This window comes from Mesoplodon bidens (genome assembly GCF_964165515.1).
Source record: "Mesoplodon bidens genome assembly, chromosome: 2".
NCBI classification, from domain to species: Eukaryota; Metazoa; Chordata; class Mammalia; order Artiodactyla; family Ziphiidae; genus Mesoplodon; species Mesoplodon bidens.
The window spans coordinates 102,468,493-102,490,191 of NC_138177.1; the positions used below are offsets into that span (position 1 = coordinate 102,468,493).

At 41.9% G+C, this 21,699-nt stretch overlaps 1 protein-coding gene across 3 annotated transcripts in view; it reads right to left on the minus strand.

Moving 5' to 3' along the window:
* Nucleotides 1–20,221, minus strand: part of SLC44A3 (solute carrier family 44 member 3) — an 85,174-nt gene extending 64,953 nt beyond the window's left edge. For 2 of the 3 annotated variants that reach the window (XM_081223682.1, XM_081223681.1), the window contains exons 1-5: nt 19,921–20,221; nt 19,347–19,454; nt 15,618–15,760; nt 13,273–13,409; nt 12,254–12,347 (exon numbers count right to left, since the gene is read on the minus strand). In XM_081223682.1, the coding sequence (XP_081079808.1) occupies nt 12,254–12,347; nt 13,273–13,409; nt 15,618–15,760; nt 19,347–19,454; nt 19,921–19,947 (509 nt within the window). In that variant the 5' untranslated portion in view covers nt 19,948–20,221. Of the gene's footprint in view, nt 1–12,253; nt 12,348–13,272; nt 13,410–15,617; nt 15,761–19,346; nt 19,455–19,666; nt 19,825–19,920 lie in introns of those variants that run through there. The other variant, XM_081223683.1, reaches the window with a different exon arrangement.
* Nucleotides 20,222–21,699: the final 1,478 nt, after the last annotated feature.

The following is a 21,699-nucleotide window of genomic DNA, read 5'->3' on the forward strand; positions in this document are numbered from 1 at the left end:
GCTATTCCCAGCTTGCTAGTCTCTTATTTAAAAAAAAGAGCTAAATAGTGTTACATTAAGTGATATACCATTATTTATTTAAGCAGGCCTCTATTGAAAGCCATTTAGATTGCTTTAATTATTTTGCTATCATAAACGCTGCAGTGAATAACCTTATACAAATGTCATTTCACACTGGTACATGTATACCTGAAGATTAAATTCCTAGAAGTAGAAATGCTTGATTAAAAAGCGATGAATGTAAGGAGGGGGATCAAGATGGCGGGGCAGGAGAATGTGGAGCTCACCTCCCCCCACAAACACATCAAAAATATATCTACATGTGGAGCAATTCTCATGGAAAACTAACTGGAAACCAGCAGAAGAACTCCTATACCACCAAGGCTACAAGAAAGATTTCTACATAACCAGTTAGGACAGAAAAGGCACTGGGTTGGGACCTGTGCCCCTGAGGAGCAAGCAGGTCAAGCCACAATCTGGGCATCCGAGTCCTGGGCTCCTGTGTGGAGAAGACAAGCCCCCTTTCCTGCTGGAAAATCTGCTGCGACAGACAGAAGGGCTAGAGAAGCCTAGACTCTGCTTGCAAGGAGTGTGTGACTGCTGTCTTGCTGACCGTCAGGGTGGAGAGAGCCATGCACGGGTGGCTGCTGCCTCGTCGCACTTCTTAATCAGAAGGGGCAAACACCCTGGCCCTGCTCACTCCACACCACAGCCTGCTGCGAGATCAGGGCAAAGGTTCAGTTTAGCTATGCAGAACCAGACCAGGTCACCTGGGGTGTGATCCAGGTGAAGCCACAGAGGCTATTGTGCATGGATGGGGCGAGTGGAGCCATAGTGGCCACTGTCAGGGTGAGCATAGGGAGGTGTCACAAGAGCACACAGAGGCTAAGGGCTGAATCTCGGGCAGACAGGCCCTGGGAATTCATCTAGCTACACAGACACAGCCCAGAGGGCCTGGAATGCAGTCCGGGTGGGACGGTGATGGCCACTGTCAGTGCATTCAGGAGTAGCAGAATATCTCCCAGTGAAAGCACCCCAGCTAAGCCCACTTCACACCACAGCTTAGCCCTAGACCTGGGGCAGACAGGTCCTGGTAGAAAACTGGCACCGAAGCAGCATAGATGGCAGGCGGGAGCACAGCCACCTAAACTCCTGCAGCCACAACATCCTGACCTGAAGCCCCAGCCCACTTCACACCACAGCCTTGCACCAGATCTGGGATGAACACAACAGAGAAAGGGATGCAATCTTGGGCTGCTTCTAAGCAGAGCCGTGGGGGCCCACAGGTCCTCTGTGACCGCACGGGCCTCACTTGCTTTAGTATTCACCTCCCTAGGGGTGGGGCACGCACTCAAGGGCAATAGAGCCTGACTGAACGTGACCTTCAGGGCTTCTAATCCAACAACTGGGGAGGAGACCCTGCCCCTGACAGGGTGACAACAGCCACAAAGCAGAAGGGAAGCCCCACCTCATATCCTGCACAGGGTCTAGAAACTACAACATGAACTACACCTCCTATCAAGGGGATAATGGCCAGCAAACTCTGAGGAAAGACCTGGCTGGCAGCCATACCCAAGCCAGCAACTTGCACCAAAGACATTGGACATGCACAGTCTACACAGAGATGCTCCCACATAAAAACACCCCTTCAAGACCACAGTAGATAACTGTGTCTCCTAAATTTATAAAGACAGAGAAAGTTAAATAAAATGAAAAGGCAAAGGAACTACTCCCAATTAAATGAAAAAGAAAAATCCCCTGAAAGAACAAACAATGAAACAGACCTTTCCAATCCACTACACCCCAAGTTAAAAAAGTGGGCAATAAAAATGATAACTGAATTAAGAAAGATTATTGATAGAAATGCAGATCACTGTAACAAGGAGCTAGAAACTATAAAGATGAACCAATCAAAAAGAGACAATTCAACTGCCAAGATAAAAACCAATCTAGAAGCAGTTAGTAGCAGAATAAATGACACAGAAGAATGAATAAGTGACTGGAAGATAGAATAATGCAAATCACCCAATCAGAACAGCAGATAGAAAGACAAATGAAGACAAATGAAAGCAACATACGAGATCTATGGGATAATATAAAATGTGCCAACCTACACATAATAGGCGTTCCAGAAGGAGAAGGTAGGGAGGATTGAAAATGTATTTGAAGAAATTATGGCTGAAAACTTCCCAAACCTTAAGAAGGAAACATATAACCAGGTGCAGGAAGCACAGAGGGTCCCAAACAATATGAACCCAAACAGACCCACATCAAGACATATCATAATTAATATGGCAAAAGTTAAAGAGAGGATTCTAAAGGCAGCAAGAGAAAAACAAAGGGTCAGTTACAAGGGAACTCCCATAAGACTATCAGCTGATTTCTCTGCAGAAACTTTGCAGGACCTGAAGGGAGTGGCAAGATGTATTCAAAGTCCTGAAAGGGAAAAACCTAGGATGCTCCACCCAGCATGATTATCATTTAGAATAGAAGGAGAGATAAAGATTTCCCAGAAAGGCAAAAACAAAAATCATTCAGCAATACTAAACCTACCCTAAAAGAAACATTGAAGGGTCTTCTCTAAATAGAAAACCCGCAAGAATTTATAGGAAAGGGAAAATCATAATAGAAAAGGCAAATATATAAAAGGATTGAAGATTACTTAAATAAGCCAGTACATAGATTAAACAACAATAAAAAATTGTAAAAGCAATTGTAATTACAATAAATAGGAAAAGGATAAGCATGAAGATGTAAAATATGACATCAAAAGCACAAAATGTGAGGGGGTGAGTATAAAAATGTAGATCTTTTAGAATGTGTTTGACCTTGAATGACTATTAGTTTAAAGCAAGTAAATAGATATAGTTGTGGGTCAACATGCTTGAACTTCATGGTAACTACAAATCAAAAACAGAATAGAGGGCTTCCCTGGTGGCGCAGTGGTTGAGAATCCGCCTGCCAATGCAGGGGACATGGATTCGTGCCCCGGTCTGGGAAGATTCCACATGCTGCGGAGCGGCTGAGCCCGTGAGCCATGGCCGCTGAGCGTGCGTGTCCGGAGCCTGTGCTCTGCAATGGGAGAGGCCGCAACAGTGAGAGGCCCGCGTACCGCCAAAAAAAAAAAAAAAAAAAAACAGAATAGATTCACAAAAAACAAAAAGAAAGGAACTCAAGCATACTACAAAAGAAAGTCATCAAATCACAAAAGGAAAAACAAAAAGAAGAAGAAGTGAATGGAGAACTACAGAACAACTGGAAAACAAGAATTTAAATGGCAGTAAATACATACCTATCAATTATTACTTTAAATGTCAATGGACCAAATGCTCCACTCAAAAGACATAGCATGGCAGATTGAATAAAAGAAACAGGAAACTACAATATGCTGCCTGCAAGAGACTCACTTCAGGGCAAAAGACACTCACAGACTAAAAATGAGGGTATAGAAAAAAATATTTAATGTAAATAGAAACAAGAAGAAAGCAGGGGTAGCAATACTCATATCAGACAAAATAGGCTTTAAAACAAAGGCCATAAAGAAAGACAAAGAAGGACATTAAATAATGATAAAGGGTTCAATACAAGAAGAGGATATTACACTCTTTAATATTATGCACCCAGTATGGGACCTCCTAAATACATAAAACAAATACTAACAAGCATAAAGGGAGAAATGGACAAGAATACAATAACAGTAGGAGACTTTAACCCTCCACTGACATCAATGGACAGATCATCCAGACAGAAAATCAATAAGGCAACAGAGGTCCTAAATGACACAATAAACCAGTTGTAACTAACTGATATCTACAGGACACTACATCCAAAAAAACCATAATACATGTTCTTTTCAAGCGCACATGGAATGTTCTCCAGGATACACCACGTACTAGGTCACAAAACAAGCCTCAACAAATTTAAGAGGATATAAATTATTTCAAGCACCTTTTCTGACCACAAGAGTATGAAATTAGAAATCCAATACAGAAAGAAAAAGAAGAAAATACTAAACAACATCCTACTAAAGAAAAACCCCTCAAAAACAAACAAACAAAAATGGACCATGATGAAATCAAAGAAGAAATTGGAAAATACCAAGACAAATGAAAATGAAAATATAACCTTACAAAATCTATGGGATGCAGTAAAAGCAGTTCTAAGAGGGAAGTTCATAGTGATACAGGCCTTCTTCAAGAAACAAGAAAAATCTCAAATAAACTACCTAACTTGTCACCTAAAGAATTAGAAAAAGAACAAACAAAACCCAAAGTCAGCAAAAGGAAGGAAACAATAAAGATCAGAGAGGAAATACATAAAATAGAGATAAAAAAATTGAAAAGATCAATAAAACCAAGAGCTAGTTTTTTAAAAAGATAAACAAAATCAACAAACCTCTAGCCAGGCTCACCAACAGGAAAAGAGAGAGGATCCAAATAAACAAAACAAGATATGAAAGAGAAGAAATAACTTATACCACAGAAATATTAAAACATTAGAAAATACTATGAACAGTTATATGCCAACAAATTGGACAACCTAGAAGAAATGGTAAAGTTTCTAGAAACATACAGCCTGCCAAGGCTGAGTCAAGAAGAAACAGATAATTTGAACACACATTACTAGAAGTGAAATAGAATGTGTAATGATAAAAAAAAAAAAAAAAAAAAAAAAAAAAACTCCCTGCAAACAAAAGTCTAGGACCAGACAGCTTCACTGGGGAATCTTACCAAACATGTAAAGATGAACTTATATCTATCCTTCTCAAACAATTCCAAAAAGTTGAAGAGAGAGGAACACTCACAAATTCATTCTATGAGGCTACCATCATGCTGATGCCAAAACCAGACAAAGACACTACCAAAAAAGAAAATTATAGGCCAATATCTTTAATGAATATAGATGCAAAAATCTCAACAAAATATTAGCAAACCAAATCCATACATAAAAAGGATCATACACCATGATCAAGTCGGATTAACTGCAGGGTTGCAAGAAAGGTTCAACATATACAAATCAATCAATGTGATTCACCACATTAACAAAAGACAAAAACCACATAATCATTTTAATAGATGCAAAAAAATTTGACAAAATTCAACATTCATTCATGATAAAAACACTCACCAAAGTGGGTATAAAGGGGACATATCTCAATATAATAAAAGCCATTTATGACAAATCCACAGCCAACACAATACTCAACATTGAAAAACAAACGCCTTCCCACTAAATTCAGGAAAAAGACAAGGATGCCCGCTCTCACCACTTCTATTCAACATAGTATTGGAAGTCTTAGCCACAGCAATCAGACAAGAAAAAGAAATAAAAGGTATCCAAATTGGAAGGGAAGAGGTAAAACTGTCACTATTTGCAGATGACATGATACTCTATGTAGAGAACCCTGAAGTTTCCACACAAAAACTACTAGAAGTAATAAATGAATTCAGCAAGGTAGCAGGATACAGAATTAGTATACAGAAATCTGTTGTATTTCTTTACATTAATAACAAAATATCAAAAATTTTAAAAAGTCCCATTTAAAATCTCATTAAAAAAAAAACCACATAGGAATAAAATTAACCAAAGAGGTGAAAGACTATATGCTGAAAACTGTAAAACATTGAAAAAGAAACTGAAGAAGAGTCAAAGAAATGGAAAGACACCCCATGCTCTTGGATTGGGAGAAGTAATATTGTTAAAATGGCCATATTACCCAAGGCAACCTACAGACTTAATGCAATCCCTATCAAAATACCCATGACATTTTTCACAGAACTAGAACAAATAATCCTAAAATTTATATGGAACCACAAAAGACCCCATATTGCCAAAGCAATATTGAGAAAAAAGAACAAAGCTAGAGGTAAAACCCTTCCAGACTTCAGACAATGCTACCAAGCTACGGTAATCAAAACAGCATGGTACTGGCACAAAAGCAGACATATAGATCAATGGAACAGGATACAGAGCCCAGAAATAAACCCACATACCTATGGTCAATTAATCTACAACAAAGGATGCAAGAACATGCAATGGAAAAAAGACAGTCTCTTCAATAAGTGGTGCTGGGAAAACTGGAGATATTTGTAAAAGAATAAAATCAGAACATTCTATAACACCATATACAAAAATAAACTCAAAATGGATTAAAAACCTAAATGTAAGACCAGACACTAAAAAATTCCCAGAGGAAAACATAGACAGAACACTCTTTGACATAAATTGTAGCAATATTTTTTTGCATCTGTCTCCTAGAGCAAAGGAAACAAAAGCAAAAATAAACAAATGGGACCTAATTAAACTTAAATGCTTTTGCACAGCAAAGGAAACCATCAACAAAATGAAAAGACAACCTATGGATTCAGAGAAAATATTTGCAAATGATGAGACTGACAAGGGGTCAATATCCAAAATATACCAATAGCTCATATAACTCAATACTGAAAAGAAAAACAATTCGATTAAAAAATGGGCAGAGAACTCAATAGACATTTTTCCAGTGAGGAAATGTAGATGGCCAACAAGCACAGGAAAAGATGCTCAACATTGCTGATTATTAGAGAAATGTAAAACAAAACCACAGTGAGGTATCATCTTGCACCAGTTGGAAGTGCTGTCATCAGAAGTCTACAAATAATAAATGCTGGAAAGGGTGTGGAGAAAAGAGAACACTTGTACACTGTTGGTGGGAATGTAAATTGGTGTAGCCACTAGGGAAAACAGTATTTAGGTTCCTTTAAAAAACTAGAATTAGAGCTACCATATGATCCAGCAATCCCACTCCTGTGTATATACCAGAAAAAATGAAAACTCTAATTCAAAAAGATACATGCACACCAGTGTACATAGCAGCACTATTTATAATAACCAGGACAGGGAAGCAACCTAAAATGTCCATCAACAGATGAATGGATAAAGAAGATGTGGTATATACATAAAATGGAATATTACTCAGCCACAAAGAAGAATGAAATACTGTCATTTGCAGCAACATGGAGGGACCTAGAGAATATTATACTTAGTATAATACTTAGTATACCAGACAAAGACAAATACTATATGATATCACTTATAATGTGGAACCTAAAAAATATTATAATACAGATGAATCTATATACAAAACAGAAACAGACTAATAGACATAGAAAACAAACTTGTGGTTACCAAAGGGGAGAGAAAGGGAGTATGGGATTAACAGATACAAGCTACTATACATAAAATAGATAAGCAACAAGGATTTACTGTATAGCACAGGGAATTATATTCAATATCTTATAACAACATATAATCAATATAATCAGAAAAAAATTACTGAATCACTATGCTGTACACCCAAAACTAACATAATATATATTTTTTTAGGAGTTCTTAAGAAATTTATTTATTTATTTATTTATTTATTTTTGGCTGCATTGGGCCTTCCTTGCTGCTCGTGGGCTTTCTCTAGTTGCGGTGAGCGGGCTTCTCATTGCGGTGGCTTCTCTTGTTGCGGAGCACGGGCTCTAGGCTCGTGGGCTTCCTTAGTTGTGGTTTGCAGGCTCTAGAGTGCAGGCTCAGTGTCGTGGTGCACGGGCTTAGTTGCTCCGTGGCACATGGGATCTTCCCAGGCCAGGGCTCAAACTCGTGTCCCCTGCATTGGCAGGTGGATTCTTAACCACTGTGCCACCAGGGAAGTCCCCTAACACAATATTGTAAATCAACCATACTTCAGTAAAAGATTAATGAATGTATGTACCTTCATGACTGATGAATATTGATGAATTACCCTCAGGATCCTGCCTCAGGGTTGTATGGAAGTGCCTATTTCCCTACACTCTTGCCAAGGTTGTTTTTTTTAACATGTTGCCAGTCTATGGGGTGAAAACATTAGAGTCATTAGAGTCTTAAATGGAATTTACCCTATCGGGAGGAATTTACCCTATCGGGAGGTTCATTCTTTTTTAGTATCTTTAAAAAATATTGTGCTTTTTCTCTGCAGCATCTATTCATATTCTTTTTTTCATTTTTATATTGAGATATTGGTCTTTTAAAAGTTGACTAGTAAGACCTTTCATAAATTAGAGATTAATCTTTTTTATATGAATAGCAAGTTATTTGCCTGTTAATTTTGCTTCTAGTGTTTTGTCATGCAGAAATATTTGCTTTTAATGTAGTCAATGAATTTTTAATTTTATGCCTCCTGAGTTTTAAGTCATGGTTAGAAGCCTTCCTTACTTCCAGGCTATAAGAGAATTCTCCCATGCCTTCTAGTACTTCCTGGTTTCACTTTATAAGTTAAAATCTTTAATCCATTTGGAATTTATCCATATAAGCCACGAGGTATAGATCCAGCTCTTCCCTCTGGATGCCTACCCAGCTGTCCCAACCTACATGTTGAATAGTCCATCTTTTTGTCACTGATTTGAGATTCCTTTTTTTTTTTTTATCATTTACTAAATTCTTATAAGAATTTGGGTCTATTCCTGGATTATATAATATCTTTCACTGATCTTTCTACATATGAACTAGTACCCAGCATTTTAATTATTAAACATTGTTTTAAAAACTGGAAGCGCTGGTTTTCCTTCATTGTTTTTCTTTTTCAGATTTTTCTTGGCCATTTAAGAAACTTTTTTCCTTACAAACTTACATCAGCTTATCTAGCTACTGAAAAATTCCTGCTATTATTTTTATTTTAATCATGATAAACCTATAGCTCAACTTAGACAGAAATAACATCTTAATAATGTAGGGAGAAGTAACATTTTTATAATGTTGAGTCATACTGTCAAGAACAATTTCTGTCTTCTGATTTGTTCAAGCTTTCTTTGTAGCTCAGGAATATGAAAGTTTTCTTCCTGTGGCTCTTGTACATTTCTTGTTAAATTTATTTCTAGGCACTTTTGTGTTTTTGTAGGTGCTTTTTCTTGCTATGGTAAAAGGAGTCTTTTCAAAAAACATATGAATGCTACAGATTTCAGTATATTTATCTTGTTCCCTGCCACCAAAGTTTCTTGTCATTTGTAGCTTTTCATTTAATTTTCTTACCACCTACAGAGTAATAATTTTACCTCCTGCTTTCCAATTTCTAAACCTCTATTTTCTTTTTCTTTGCTTTTACTAAACAGTCTTAATACCAAAGAATCTGAGTTGTTTTGAAAGAAAATGTTTTCTGAACTTTCATTTAGTGTTTCTGAAAAATAAGTTCAGATATATAGATTCAATGTCATTTTATTTTTCTCCAAACATAATTTTCCCTAAGAGCTTAATTTTGTCAACATAGTTTGTTAAACATGGTGCTTTTTAGGCATTTAACTTCCCTGTACTGGTAAAGAATGACCCATCTTACCCCGGAGAGTGATGGAGAGAGGCATGTAAAGTGTGGGTCACCCCTGGTGACCAGCTAGCTGGTAGGTGGCTGACCAGGTAGCTGCCTATGGAGTACCTCATTAGCTGGGGCAGGGTGTGTGTCTATTGGCCACAAACTGTGGTTTCTTCCCCACTTCTGCTTTTCCTCTCCCCACCAGCAAAGCCACTCAGATATGCTGGAAGTAATTTGGAGAGCTGACTGTATATTTAGGTGACTCATATATGGAATTTATTCAAGCAAGCAATGCAGTGACATGCACAGGCACCAATGTGAGAGGCTAGAAACAGAATTTACTGGAGGGAAAAGCCCAAGCCTTTTACATTTTAAATATATGGGGGACTCAAAATACAAATATTACACTGAACACCAAAAGGAAAAAGATATGCTTGTTATCTTCTGCAGTATTTTTTCACTGCTCTTAGAAGCTCATTCCTAGGTATACAAATCTTCTTGATATTCAGTCATTGCTCTAAAAGGGTATGTTATACTTCACGTGACCAACCCAGAAAGAAGAAACAATTGGCTTAGTCAAAAAGAGGTATTTAGAAAATGTGCTTTGGCCGTATAGCCACACTTCTCATGTTTTCAAGCTTTTCACTCTTGGCACTGCTCTTCCATGATAAATATGATAATTTCCATCTTAAAACAACCACTTGCTTGTGTAGGAAAAGGAAATGGAGCCCTGGAGCCTATTTCTATCTCCCTAACTCCATCCAAGAAAAGCCAGTCAATCAGCAGTTTTGTCTTCACTTGAAAAGTTAGTGTTGGAAAGGTCTGCATTTAAGGGGTGAAAGGAGTAGGATCAGCTTGAGTGGTAGAAAAGATGGCGCCCCGAGGACACAGTGTACAGGACCATCCTCCCGGCCCAACGCGCCCCCCACCAAGCTTGGTGTGAGCCTAAGGAGGCCATTTGTCAGGCAAAATAAAACCAACGAAGTCTTGATTGTTTGTTTTGGGTTATAGGAACAAATATGGACGCTGTTTGGGTTTGAATGCCAGCTCTTCCACGTGTGCAACCTTAACCTACCTCTGCATCAGCTTTCTCAGCTGTAAAATAGGGTTGAAACAATATCCACAACACAGAGGTTTTATGAGGTCCAAGTAAATTAATACATGTAAAGAGCTTAGAAAAGTACCTGGCAAGTATCAGAGCTCAATAGATGTTTGTTATCATCATCAATATCAAGAAATAAGCTTCCCATGGAATTACAGTTACCATCCCACTTACAGTAAGAGGAGAGTTTATCCAACTCTGGTTAAATTACAGCCTTAAAAATTCTATTCTCTTTCAATTCCTTCTGTGGGTCCAGTTACAAATAGTGTTCTTTAAAAAATCCTTCTCAAAAGACAAACACTGCACTACATTACTTATATGTGGAATCTAAAATAGTTAATCTCACAGAAGCAGAGAACAGAATGGTAGTCACCACAGGGGAGGGAGGGAAAAGGGGAGATGTTGGTCAAAGGGTATAAAGTTAAAAAAACTTCTCTCCGCCTGTTAAATAATTTTCTTTCAAGTTACTACAGCATTTTGGTTTTTTCCCCTGGATTTAGTTATGTTTCATTGAGACATGCTTATGACATCTAACAAAAATCAGAATTAAAAAAATAAGATATTATAGAAAAATGATATGGTATTCTCCTCTGGAAATAATTCTCCCCTCTTTCAATTACTTATAACACAAAGTATTTATTTTAGAAAAGAAGGGCACAAGGATGGTTAACTATATTCTTCCTCCTATTCTGTTAAAATCTCATTTTTTAGCACCTGTTATCTCAGAATTTTTCAAGCTGCATTTGCAACCTGTTAGAAGATTATGAAATAGATTACTTTTTAAAAAAGTGAAATAGAATAGAAACTATTAGTGTGAATCATATGCAGTAAGAGGAAGTCTTGTTTTGTGAGACTTTTATGTCTGTTCCAAATACAGAAGTATGTATGAAGGTATGTATACTGGGGTTGTGATGTAATACATGTCTTACTGTGAATCCCAGTCACGAGTTTGATGAACACTATAGTAGGGGGTTGGCGTGATGCCTTGGTTCTACTTAAATTGTCATTATCTTGAAGGGATTTTGCACAGAGGTCTCATTCACTGTAAACATATGTACAATTTTCAAAAGAATGGTAATGCAAAATAAACCCAAGTCCTCCTTCAGTACATCTCAGCATCTTGATGGTGGCAATGATTATTAATTGCATTTTTCCCCTTAGTCTTCTCAATGGCTCACATGTGAGCCATTTACCATGGCAGTGCAACTACTGCTTCACCATTACAACTTTAATTATAGGGACCCTCCTCTGTGCCAAGTACTGCCCTAGTTGATTGGGATGAATAAGACGCTGAAAGCAGTTCGCTGAGTGGTGTTCTTGAGAAGGACCTGTTTTCTATTCTCATTGAGAAGAAAGGTGTGGACTCATTTGGCCTTGTCCACCAAGGCCTGTTTCTTATGGAGAAATCTAGAGCTAAAAAAAACTAACAATGTCTGGTTGCAATAAAAAAGCAAAAGTAAATGATTTCTACTTTGTAATAAATAGCTGGAGTAGAAAAAACACACCAACTACTTTATAAAATCATTCATTTGGTAATAATTCATATAGTACTTCTTTGCTAGCTCCAGGGTTGTCATTTGAAGACTACGTGTATTTTTACTGTTTGTTGAGCTTTCTCCTTATTTAGCCTGGTTTCTAATCCATTGTCCTAAGCCAATATGTATATTGCAAATAGCCCCTCCTTGTTTATCCCTGTCCTTCTGTAAACCGTAAGCTCCCTGCGGGCAGGGGCTCTATTGGATATCTCCTTTGCGCTGCTTTCTGTGATACCCAGAAGAGTAACAGCCTCCCACCAAGTACCCAATAACTTTTGTTAATGGATAAGGAAAATGTATGGAAGCTTTTACCTTGGAGGAACTGGTAGCCTGGGGCACAGTGAGTCTGCATTTGGATTCTGGGTGTAGCTGAAGGAATTCAAACTATAAACACACAGGAAGGACCCTGGAAGCAGAAGACACACAGACTGTACCACCTTCCTACATTGTGCTCATCTTTCTAGGGGAGCCAGTAAGGAAACCATAGTCATTTTACCAAACTGGAAAAAAAAAAACCCAGAATAAATCACTCAGGTTTAGAAAACAGGTCTCTGGATGACCTAAGACAAAAAGAATCAGCATCAAAACTGAGACTGAGCTAGGTCCTCTCTTTTTCTCTCTCCAAAATGCCAAATTCAAAACTGAAAGTTATATGATAGGTACTAAAACGATAGGAAGATGAATTATTATATAGGATTCATATTTTTAACCCAGCCTTGCAAACAGTTTTTAAAACTCTGGCACCCCATTTCACAGTCAGATGAAATTTGCAGTGGGTTGTCTCGAATTTCTTTTTACTTTCCTTTGCTTATCTAACGCTTAAAATATAAATCTGAAAAGCAGGCTCAGAGCAAGTTACACAAATGCTTTTGGAACAGCTTAAGGCTATCCCACTGGTCAGTGAAACTATCCATGGCCCGAATATCTTAATGAAAGAACATGCCTGTCGGCAATTCAACCCAAAGCCTGTGGGTGCCTCTCTAGGACTGGATGTGCCAAGTGCACAGAGCTCTCTGACCTCCATCTGACCTTGCCTTTGGGCCCTAAATGTCTGCTGTCTCCTCCCGCTCTCTACGGCAGACCAGTCCCTGGCAGTTAGCAGAGAACAGCTAGGGTTTCAGATGAATTCCAGATAAACCTGAATAAAATTGAACAACTCAGAAGAAAATGTTTATGGCCCTTCCTACACAAGGAGAGGCACCCACAGGAAGGACAATTTCCAGTTTTGCAGAGAAAGCCAGGGAAGGGCAAGTTATCTAGGTCTGCACAGGTTACTCTGCTGTGGTCCCCAGCCTCAGAAGGAAGAGTGTACCCCATCCCTCGGTACCTACCACTGGTGTTTGCAAAGAGCTGGACCTCTTCCAGGGTATTAAGCTGCTCTTCAGGACAGCTGGACACACAGAGAATGGTGGAACTGAACCTCACATCCTTGACTTCTAGGTTGCAGGAATTCATAAAAAACACGTGTCTAGGAGACAAATGAAACAGGAGAAGAATGTCGTAGAGCATTTCCTGTCATTGAGTTTGATTGTGGGACTTAAAAATATCCACATGCTATCAAATGTAGGAATAATTAAGGCAAACTTTCATCATCAAATACTTCCACATAATTTAACATGTATTATGCCTACCTGGGTTCATCTATGGAGTTGTACAGCTTGGGAACCATATTCAAATGTTAACAAAACTTCCCTTTTCCAGATTCAGCATTTTCTGGGACGTTGATTAACACTAGGGAGTTCTCCAAGGAAGTCACTGAGGAAGGGAAAGGACTGATTAAACTGTCCCTGGCTTGCTAGGTGAGGCCAGTGCATGAACTACTCATGAAGTCCACAGAAAGCATATTTGCACCCAACAGTGTTCAATTATACCTCAGAGAATAGCTGAACCCAGGGAAGTGAGAAGTGGAGAGGAGGAGACCGAGGCTGTGAATTAAAGGCTTACCCCTCCCCCTGCCTCCCAGTTTGAGGCAGGAAACTCATGAGACCCTTCCTGCTGCAGCTGCCCAGCCACTGGGCACAAGAACAAAACTGGTTGTTGACATTAACAGGGTCACATGCTGGTTGGCAGTGGCAGCTCTCAGGCCCATGTCCTACACTTAACCGGGTTGCTGAGAGCAGAGGAATGTCAGACCAAGAGCCCTGTAGGCAGTCCTCCAGGGGAGGGAATGGAGAAGGGGTGCCAGAAGCTTCTTTTTCCTCCAATTGGGGTTGGGAGAAAGGTGGGTGGTGTAACAGGAGACGGGGGAACAGATTTCCTAGGTGTATGATAAATACGTAAATACGTACTTTATTCTACTTATTAATTTTAAAAAATTGTAGTAAAATACACATAAAATTTTACCATCTTAAAGCTTTTATGTGTGCAGTGGCATTAAGAACATTCACATTGCTGTGCAGCAATCACTACCGCCCAGAACTCTTTTCATCTTGCAAAACTGAAACTCTGTACCCATTTAATAATAATTCATCACTCCCAAACCCTGGCAACCACCATTCTAATTTCTGTCTCTATGAATGTGATTACTCTAGATATCTCATATAAGTGGAATCATAAAATATCTTTTTGTGACTGGCTTATTTCACTTAGCATAATATCCTCAAGATTCATCTATCTTGTAACATGTGTCATAATTGCTTTCCTTTATAAGGCTGAACAATATCCCAGTATATATATATACACATTTTGTTTATTTATTCATCTGCTGATGGACACTTGGTTGCTTCTACCTTTTGGCTATTGAGAATAATAAAATATGTACTTTTCATTTCAAAGAGGATGACTATTTCCCAGCATTGCATTACGAATACAATGTCTAAACAGGAGCACAGGTGCATCTGGGGAGCCCCTTCCTCTCCTGTCTTCTTTGTGAGTGACACCCACAAGTGCAGGGGGAAATGCCCCTCAGGCAGCCCATGTTCAGCAGTGCAAAGCCCCCCTCTTCAAGAGCAAATTCAGGGGTAGAGGAGGCCTGGTTGGAGATTTGTATTTGGTGATTCTAAACTTATACTCAGGACCTATCTAGGCCTTTAAGATTTCTTTCCTAGGAGCTGCTTTTGATTATTAAGTCTTGAAATTATCACAAAGCTGTATGCATCTTAGAAAATCATGGCCAGGGATTTCTCTCCCCTCAGGGGATTCCTGTCTCTTCTCTCCCCTTTTTGTTTCTGTGTTGGAGTCGGTGGGAAAAATGTGAGACACCAAAGCTGAGAGTGCCGTAGCTGAGAGTGTAGGCTGGGGAGGGAGTGGGACACAGGTCCCCAGCATTTTCAGGTGGAATTCAGGTATTTCCACATAGAAACAATACTGTGGATGGTGTATAATTAGTAACATGATTCTGATACATTATGGCTAATAATAGTGACAACTAACATGTATTAAGCCTTAGCTTATGCAGTGTCTCAGTGGATCCTTAAAACAACCTTGTGAGGTGGGTCTAATAACCAGTTTAAAAAGATGAAAACTCAGCTCAGAGAGGTTAAGTACTCTGCCCAATTTCAATTTAGGACTGGCTGATTCTAAAACCTGTGTCCTTACTACCACACACATGCCTCCCTCTCCTGAGTTGGGCGGACAGAGTTTTGAGTGGGAAAAGTTTCCAGGCTCAAACGACTAATTTATACAAAGTTTTGAAATCTAGCCCCTCTGTAGGTTGGGGACTTACTTGAAAACTTACTTTTTTAGGGTCATGTCCTGCCCCGAAAGAGGGGCCCCTTCTACTGGGGAGTTCTTCCTGCCACACACATTGCCAAAGCTGTCGTAGCCGAAGAGGAGTCTTCCTGTGGCCCCAGCCGTCACTGAGTAGCCCATGATGAACACCTGGCAAGACCCAAGTAGCCGCCATGAGAGCCTGGCCAAGGGCTGGAAACCGGTCCCCCATATCCTTGGATGTTGATATAAAATGGAACCGGGTGGAAACGAATCTCCCCAGCATCACTGCACTTTCCTCCTTCATCAGTAATACCAGCAAATCAGAGCAGTTAGCGCGCTGCTCCTCTGGTATGTGCTTTAACAGGTTAGGGAGGGAGAACATTCTAAAACACTGAAGCAGATTCCTCTCTATTTTCTCACCAGTTTGTGCTTCTCACCTTCTTCTCCAAGAGTCTCATTTTTTTCTTCTTGGCCTAAGTTCACCAGGATAATTCAATTTTTTCCACTTGAGGTTCTTGTTTTATCTAAGGTCATAAGCAAGGCTATGCTGCCTTCCCTGAGGTTCTATCCATCTGTAGAACCCTTACTTCCTTCCACCTCCCTCAACTTTTCTTTTTACCTTGTATTTAGGGGATTCTAACCCTCTGTCCATAACAAGTGAGAAAATGGTGTTTTGGAGTTAAGTCCTTAAAAATACACAAGATAAAGAGTCTCAGGAGTTCTGCTGGACAAGAACATCATGCAATCTATAGTCACTTTTGTCCAATTCCGTAATGAATGTGGACTATTTAAAGTATTCAGCTCAAACGACTGTTCCCTTAATATGCATTGACGGGCCCTCTACTCGGATTGAGTCTGTATCTTCCCATAACATAAGCTTAGTGTTGTAAGTTTCTCAATCTACAATGTGTAGAATACCATTTAATACTTGGAATCTATAGCACTGGTATCATATGTTCCAAAGGTACGTTGTCCCAAAGTCAAATATGTTTCAGATACTCTACATTCATTACTAATTTAGGAATCAAAATAACAGTCTTAAAGTGCCCAGTGTGTGCTAGAGACTCTGTTGCTGAGGGACATAGAAACAAACACAACCGAACCCCTGCCCCTGAGGAACTCGGCCTAGAAGACAGGCAGGGCTCAGGGCTTATAAATAGCTGGCCTCCTGGGGAAGGAGGCTCTCTGCCCCTCCTACTCCGCTAGCACCCCCTCAGTCTTGAGGTCAAACTCCAGGGCGAGTGGGTCACCCTTGCCGGTGGACAGACCCCTTACCCTTTACTCTGAGGCTGTGGCCCTGGGTGTGACCGTGGGCCCATGTGGCTGAGGTGATAGGCTGACCCAGCCCCTGAGTGCTGCCCTCCTGCCCTTCCTTCTGGAGTGTGGTCAGATCCTGATTGGTTTTGGACTTAGAGGGAGGAAAGGAGTCCTGGGCTTTTGCCCAGCTCACCAGAGATCTAATAATGAAGTGATATTTCCCATTTATCAGCATCCTTTATGTTAATGTCCCCCTTGGGAAGCTTGTGGGGAGGAGTGGAAGGTTTTTTTGGGGGGGGGGTTTCTGGGGGGAACAGATTTGGGTAATCCTGAGTCCCTGTCATACTACTACTACTTTAAACCATCAAAAGTTTTTTCCAATTTCAAACACACAATTGCAATTCCAAACAGTAGGCGTGTATAGCAGTTATGGTGGGGTTATCAAGGAGGTCACCGTCAACTGTACTAGGGGAGATCTAGAAAAAGGAGTCTTGAAAGATGAATAAGAAAAGGCAAGGTGGGAGAGGACACTGGAGAGGTAGTAGAGGCAGAGATGGTCCAGGATTTGAGCTGTTCTGTTCTGTGTCTTACGCACATATAAAGAAAGGCTGGCACTCTTTCTGTTTATAATAGACTGTCCCTGCTTAGAATTCTGCCCCCTCACCCCAAACCTCCTTTGTCTAGCCCTAACTCAGGGCAGCACCATCAATAATCCCATCCCACATGTACCTTGTCACTGGTCAGGATGTCACAAGAAAGACCAGAAAGCCGAACAGCAGAGAGGCAGAAAAAGCACTCCTTGCTATCTTGGCTGTGGTTAAAAAAATGTTGCAAAGGTACTAAAAGCTAGTCACCTAAGGAAGAACTATCATTATTCAAATTTAACATAGTAAAGAGAATGTGGGCATTTCAGATTTATTTTGCAAAGGACATATAAATTTAAAGCAGTTTCTAGCTCTGTACCACCTCTCAGATGGTTCTTAATTCTTCAGGCTGTGATGGGCCATCTACATATCCTTTCCTCAGAAAGCCGTTGGTTGAAGGTTTGGTAGTGCTGCACTAGGTTTGAATTGTAGAGGGGCTAGGGAAGATCATTAACAGCCCAAGTTCAAAGCTGCCAGGTACTGGCAAAACAGCTGCTCCCAGGGCTTCCCTGGTGGCGCAGTGGTTGAGAGTCCGCCTGCCGATGCAGGGGACACGGGTTCGTGCCCCGGTCTGGGAAGATCCCACGTGCCGCGGAGCGGCTGGGCCCGTGAGCCATGGCTGTTGAGCCTGTGCGTCCGGAGCCTGTGCTCCGCAACGGGAGAGGCCACAACAGTGAGAGGCCCATGTAACGCAAAAAAAAAAAAAAAAAAAAAAAAAAAAAACAGCTGCTCCCTGCATTTATACAATAGCAGATCCAGAGAGAAATACCAGCATCTGTGGGCAAGTTTAGGTGGAGGTGTTGTAGGTACAGTTTCTCGCAGCTCCTAGAGAAGAGCTCCAAGGGTCATAATAGGAGCAACACAGAACATTCAATTATGCCTTTAAGGACCAACCTTCCATTGTGCCTGTTACCCATCTGCCTGTGAGAAACCAGTGGGTAAGTCAACAACTGAATAAATGCCTTTCTTACTTGGAAAGAAGAACAAATATATTTTAGGGTTTATTCAAATTTGTTTCCCTTCAACAGAGGTAATTATGTGATAGCTATTGTCCAGCTTTATAGATTGATCATTTACCATGCAGCAAATTGCATGGCTCAGTCTGGAATGGATGATTTCATGAACATAATCTTTGAAGAAGTTGAGTGAGCTTTTTTCTGCTGTTACCTACAACTCTAAAATAAGTACAAAGGCTACAAGATTCAGGTTCCAAGGGACCCTCCCAGGACAAAAATGGCACAGCATGATGAGGTCTACCATCAATCAGACACACCTGGAAACTAGAGTAGGAAGGGGGAATCCCATTACCTATCAAACTAGAGGGTTTACAGCAAAGGCTTGTTTACCTATTAGCTGCTAAACACAACATATGGAGAGGGCATTACACTCAGCTAAAGTAAGAAGAATTTATTGATATTTCTAGGCTTACACTGGATTTCCCTTTGTTAGAGGAACATTTTTTCAGTATTTGGGGGACTGAGATGAGATGGTAAAAGAACTTCCCCTCAGTGAGCTGGGATAATGAGACCACATATTGGCCTATTAAACAACAATCCCACTGCAAACGGTGGTTTTCATTTCCTAATGTAGTCTCGCATTAGAAGGCATAAGCCAGCCTCTCCAATTTACCGAGCCTAGTAGGTTGAGACACCTGCCAGGAATTTCAGAGAACTGCTGTTTACCCTGCGGTACTGGTAGATAGATTGCTCCCTGAAGCACAAATTTTAACCTCGTACCACCCGGAGCCTTCTCCCCAGAAAAGGCCCTGGGGACGCTATTTACATTTGGGGCACAGCTATCTCAGGACACACACACATACTCCGGTCTCTTCCCTGCCAGGCGCTCACACTTACCAAACCAGCCCAAAAGAGAAAGAACAGGAACAACCAGGCCTTATCTGTGCATTTCCTATAAATCTGAGGTCGCCACTGTCTTTGCCTGGGGGTTCTCTCCGTGGAAACCTTCCAGAAAAAGAAGGAAGAGTATTGAGGAAAAGAGGATAATCATATAGGTCCCAACCTGGTAAATGAATCGAAACTTACTTGAAGACTGCTCAGAATAACCCATTCCTTTTTTTTTTTTTTAAACGTGGCCGCCTGAAGCTCTCACGGAGCCTTTGAAACACCTGTCCTGTGCAGAGCGGATGTTAAGGTCCCAGTCGCCGAGTGCTTACCTGGAGGTGCCCCTAGAGGCGGCCCCAAGTTGGTGCTGGGCGGCCAGCCTCTCCCGCACCTCCGCCCCAGGAGTGGGGTCCGAGGTCCTCCCCGCCAGGTGCCCCCAGGACGCGGCGGCGCCGGGGGGAGGGGAGGGCGGTGGGTATTGATCCGAGGGGATCCGGGGAGGCGGAAGCGTCCGGGAGGGCAGGTGTTTCGAGGGACCCGAGCCTTCCCCCGCGGTCCCTCCCCCGGGGCCAGGTACAGGCCTTACCAGGTGCTCGGCGCGGAGGCACTGCATCCTGCGCTCCGCCCCAGGGGCCGCGCACTGGGAGCCCACGCAGAGCCCACGGCGGGCCGGCCCGGGGCCCGGCAGTCAAGCGGGGGGAAGGGGCGCAGCGCCGCCCCGCGGCCGCCTGCGAGCGCCACGGACTTGGCCCCGGGTGCTGCCCCGAGGGGCCCCCGGCCTCCGGCCCCCGCGAGCACCCGGGTTGCCCGCTTCAACCTCCTCGCGATGCGGCGCCCGGGAAGCCCGTGTCGCCCGCTGAAGCGCGAGGTCCCCGCTGGCCCCGCCACGACCCTGGGCGCGTCCTCTCTGGGGCGTAATGAGCCGGCGGCCACCGCAGTGAGCAGGAAGCCGAAAGTCTCAACAAACCCTTCCAGAGGGCGGGCCAGGGTGGGGTGCTGAATTACATCTACATAGCTAACAGGTGAGTGCCCTTACCCTGCCCCTGATTCTATTTTAACTGCTTTAAGACATTATTAAACAATCAAAAAGGCAGAAACTACCGTTATCCCCAGTCTACAGATGAGGGAAACTGAGGCACGGACAGCAGCCATGTGACTTGCTCGGGGACACACAGCGAGAAAACTGTAGAGCTAGGAGTTGAACCCCGCCACGAGATTCGAGGAGTTGTCGCGGTGGTCCGCTTTCTATCAGGATGGTGGCCAGGGGCTGCTGGCTCCCATAACGCGTGACCTGGAGAAACTAAAGCAGCTGGAGGAACCACGGGTTCCAGGAAGTAAAACAAGAATTAAAAGCCTGGGGAGTCTGAGGATGGACCATCAGTTGATACTTGCTGAAGTTGGGGGCAGTATACATGGGGGTCCGTTAAATTATTTTTTCTATTTTTATATGTTACACACACACACAGAGAGAAAATAACAACGCGTGCCACCTCCTAGTCTCCACATAGGAAGCTTCTAACACTGTATGCATGTACCTGTTATTGAACATATTTGCCTTCTCTCCTTTTTTACTCCCTACTCCCTCAACCTGAGCCCATCCATTCCTCAGGAGCAACACTCCCTGCTGGGCCTTAGGATGGTTGTCTGGCTATTAGCATAGCCAAGGTGCCGGCTCTCATGGTTTCCCTCCCCCTCAGTCTCCTCTCCGACCCCATCTGGGCCCCCAGTGCTTCTGTAGCACTTTGGTCGTAACATTTTCTCCTCTTCTACGTGAATCTCTTCATCCCCTCCCTCATGCTGCCTCTTTTGCCAATCTGTCCCTAGGTTTCTCAGGATTCTCACACTTGTCTTTCCTGATATTCTAATCCAACGCTTTGGCACCTTCCTTAACTTCTAGCCAAAGATCCTGGACCCTTGCTCCTGTCCCAGTCCAGCCAGGGATGCAACTAGAACCACTCAAATTGCCTGCTTTGCTTTCAAGTGTCTGACCATTACCCTTTGGGTCAGGTACTCCAGGTGCAGATTAAGGCTTGAGCTAAGCTTCAGCTGGTGTGTCTTATTGATGCTGTGCTCTGGGGCCAGCACCTGGGAAAGGTCTGGTTTCCCAGCCTTCATTCCACGTTTCTCAAGCTTCCTTCCCTTCCTCACCAGCTCCTGTGGCTGAGTTCCCAGCATGCTTTGAACCAGAGCCTGACACTCTATGGTTAAAATACTGTGATGTTGGAATGGATAAAGCAATTTCCCTTCCAGGAATTACGGCTTATCTTAGAGAGGCAATTAGTAGAGGCTCCAGAGGGGCCAGGACCATCAACCCAGGCCTGCGGGACCTTTCATCATTCTTGCCTTTCCTGTCAGTTGTGAAAAC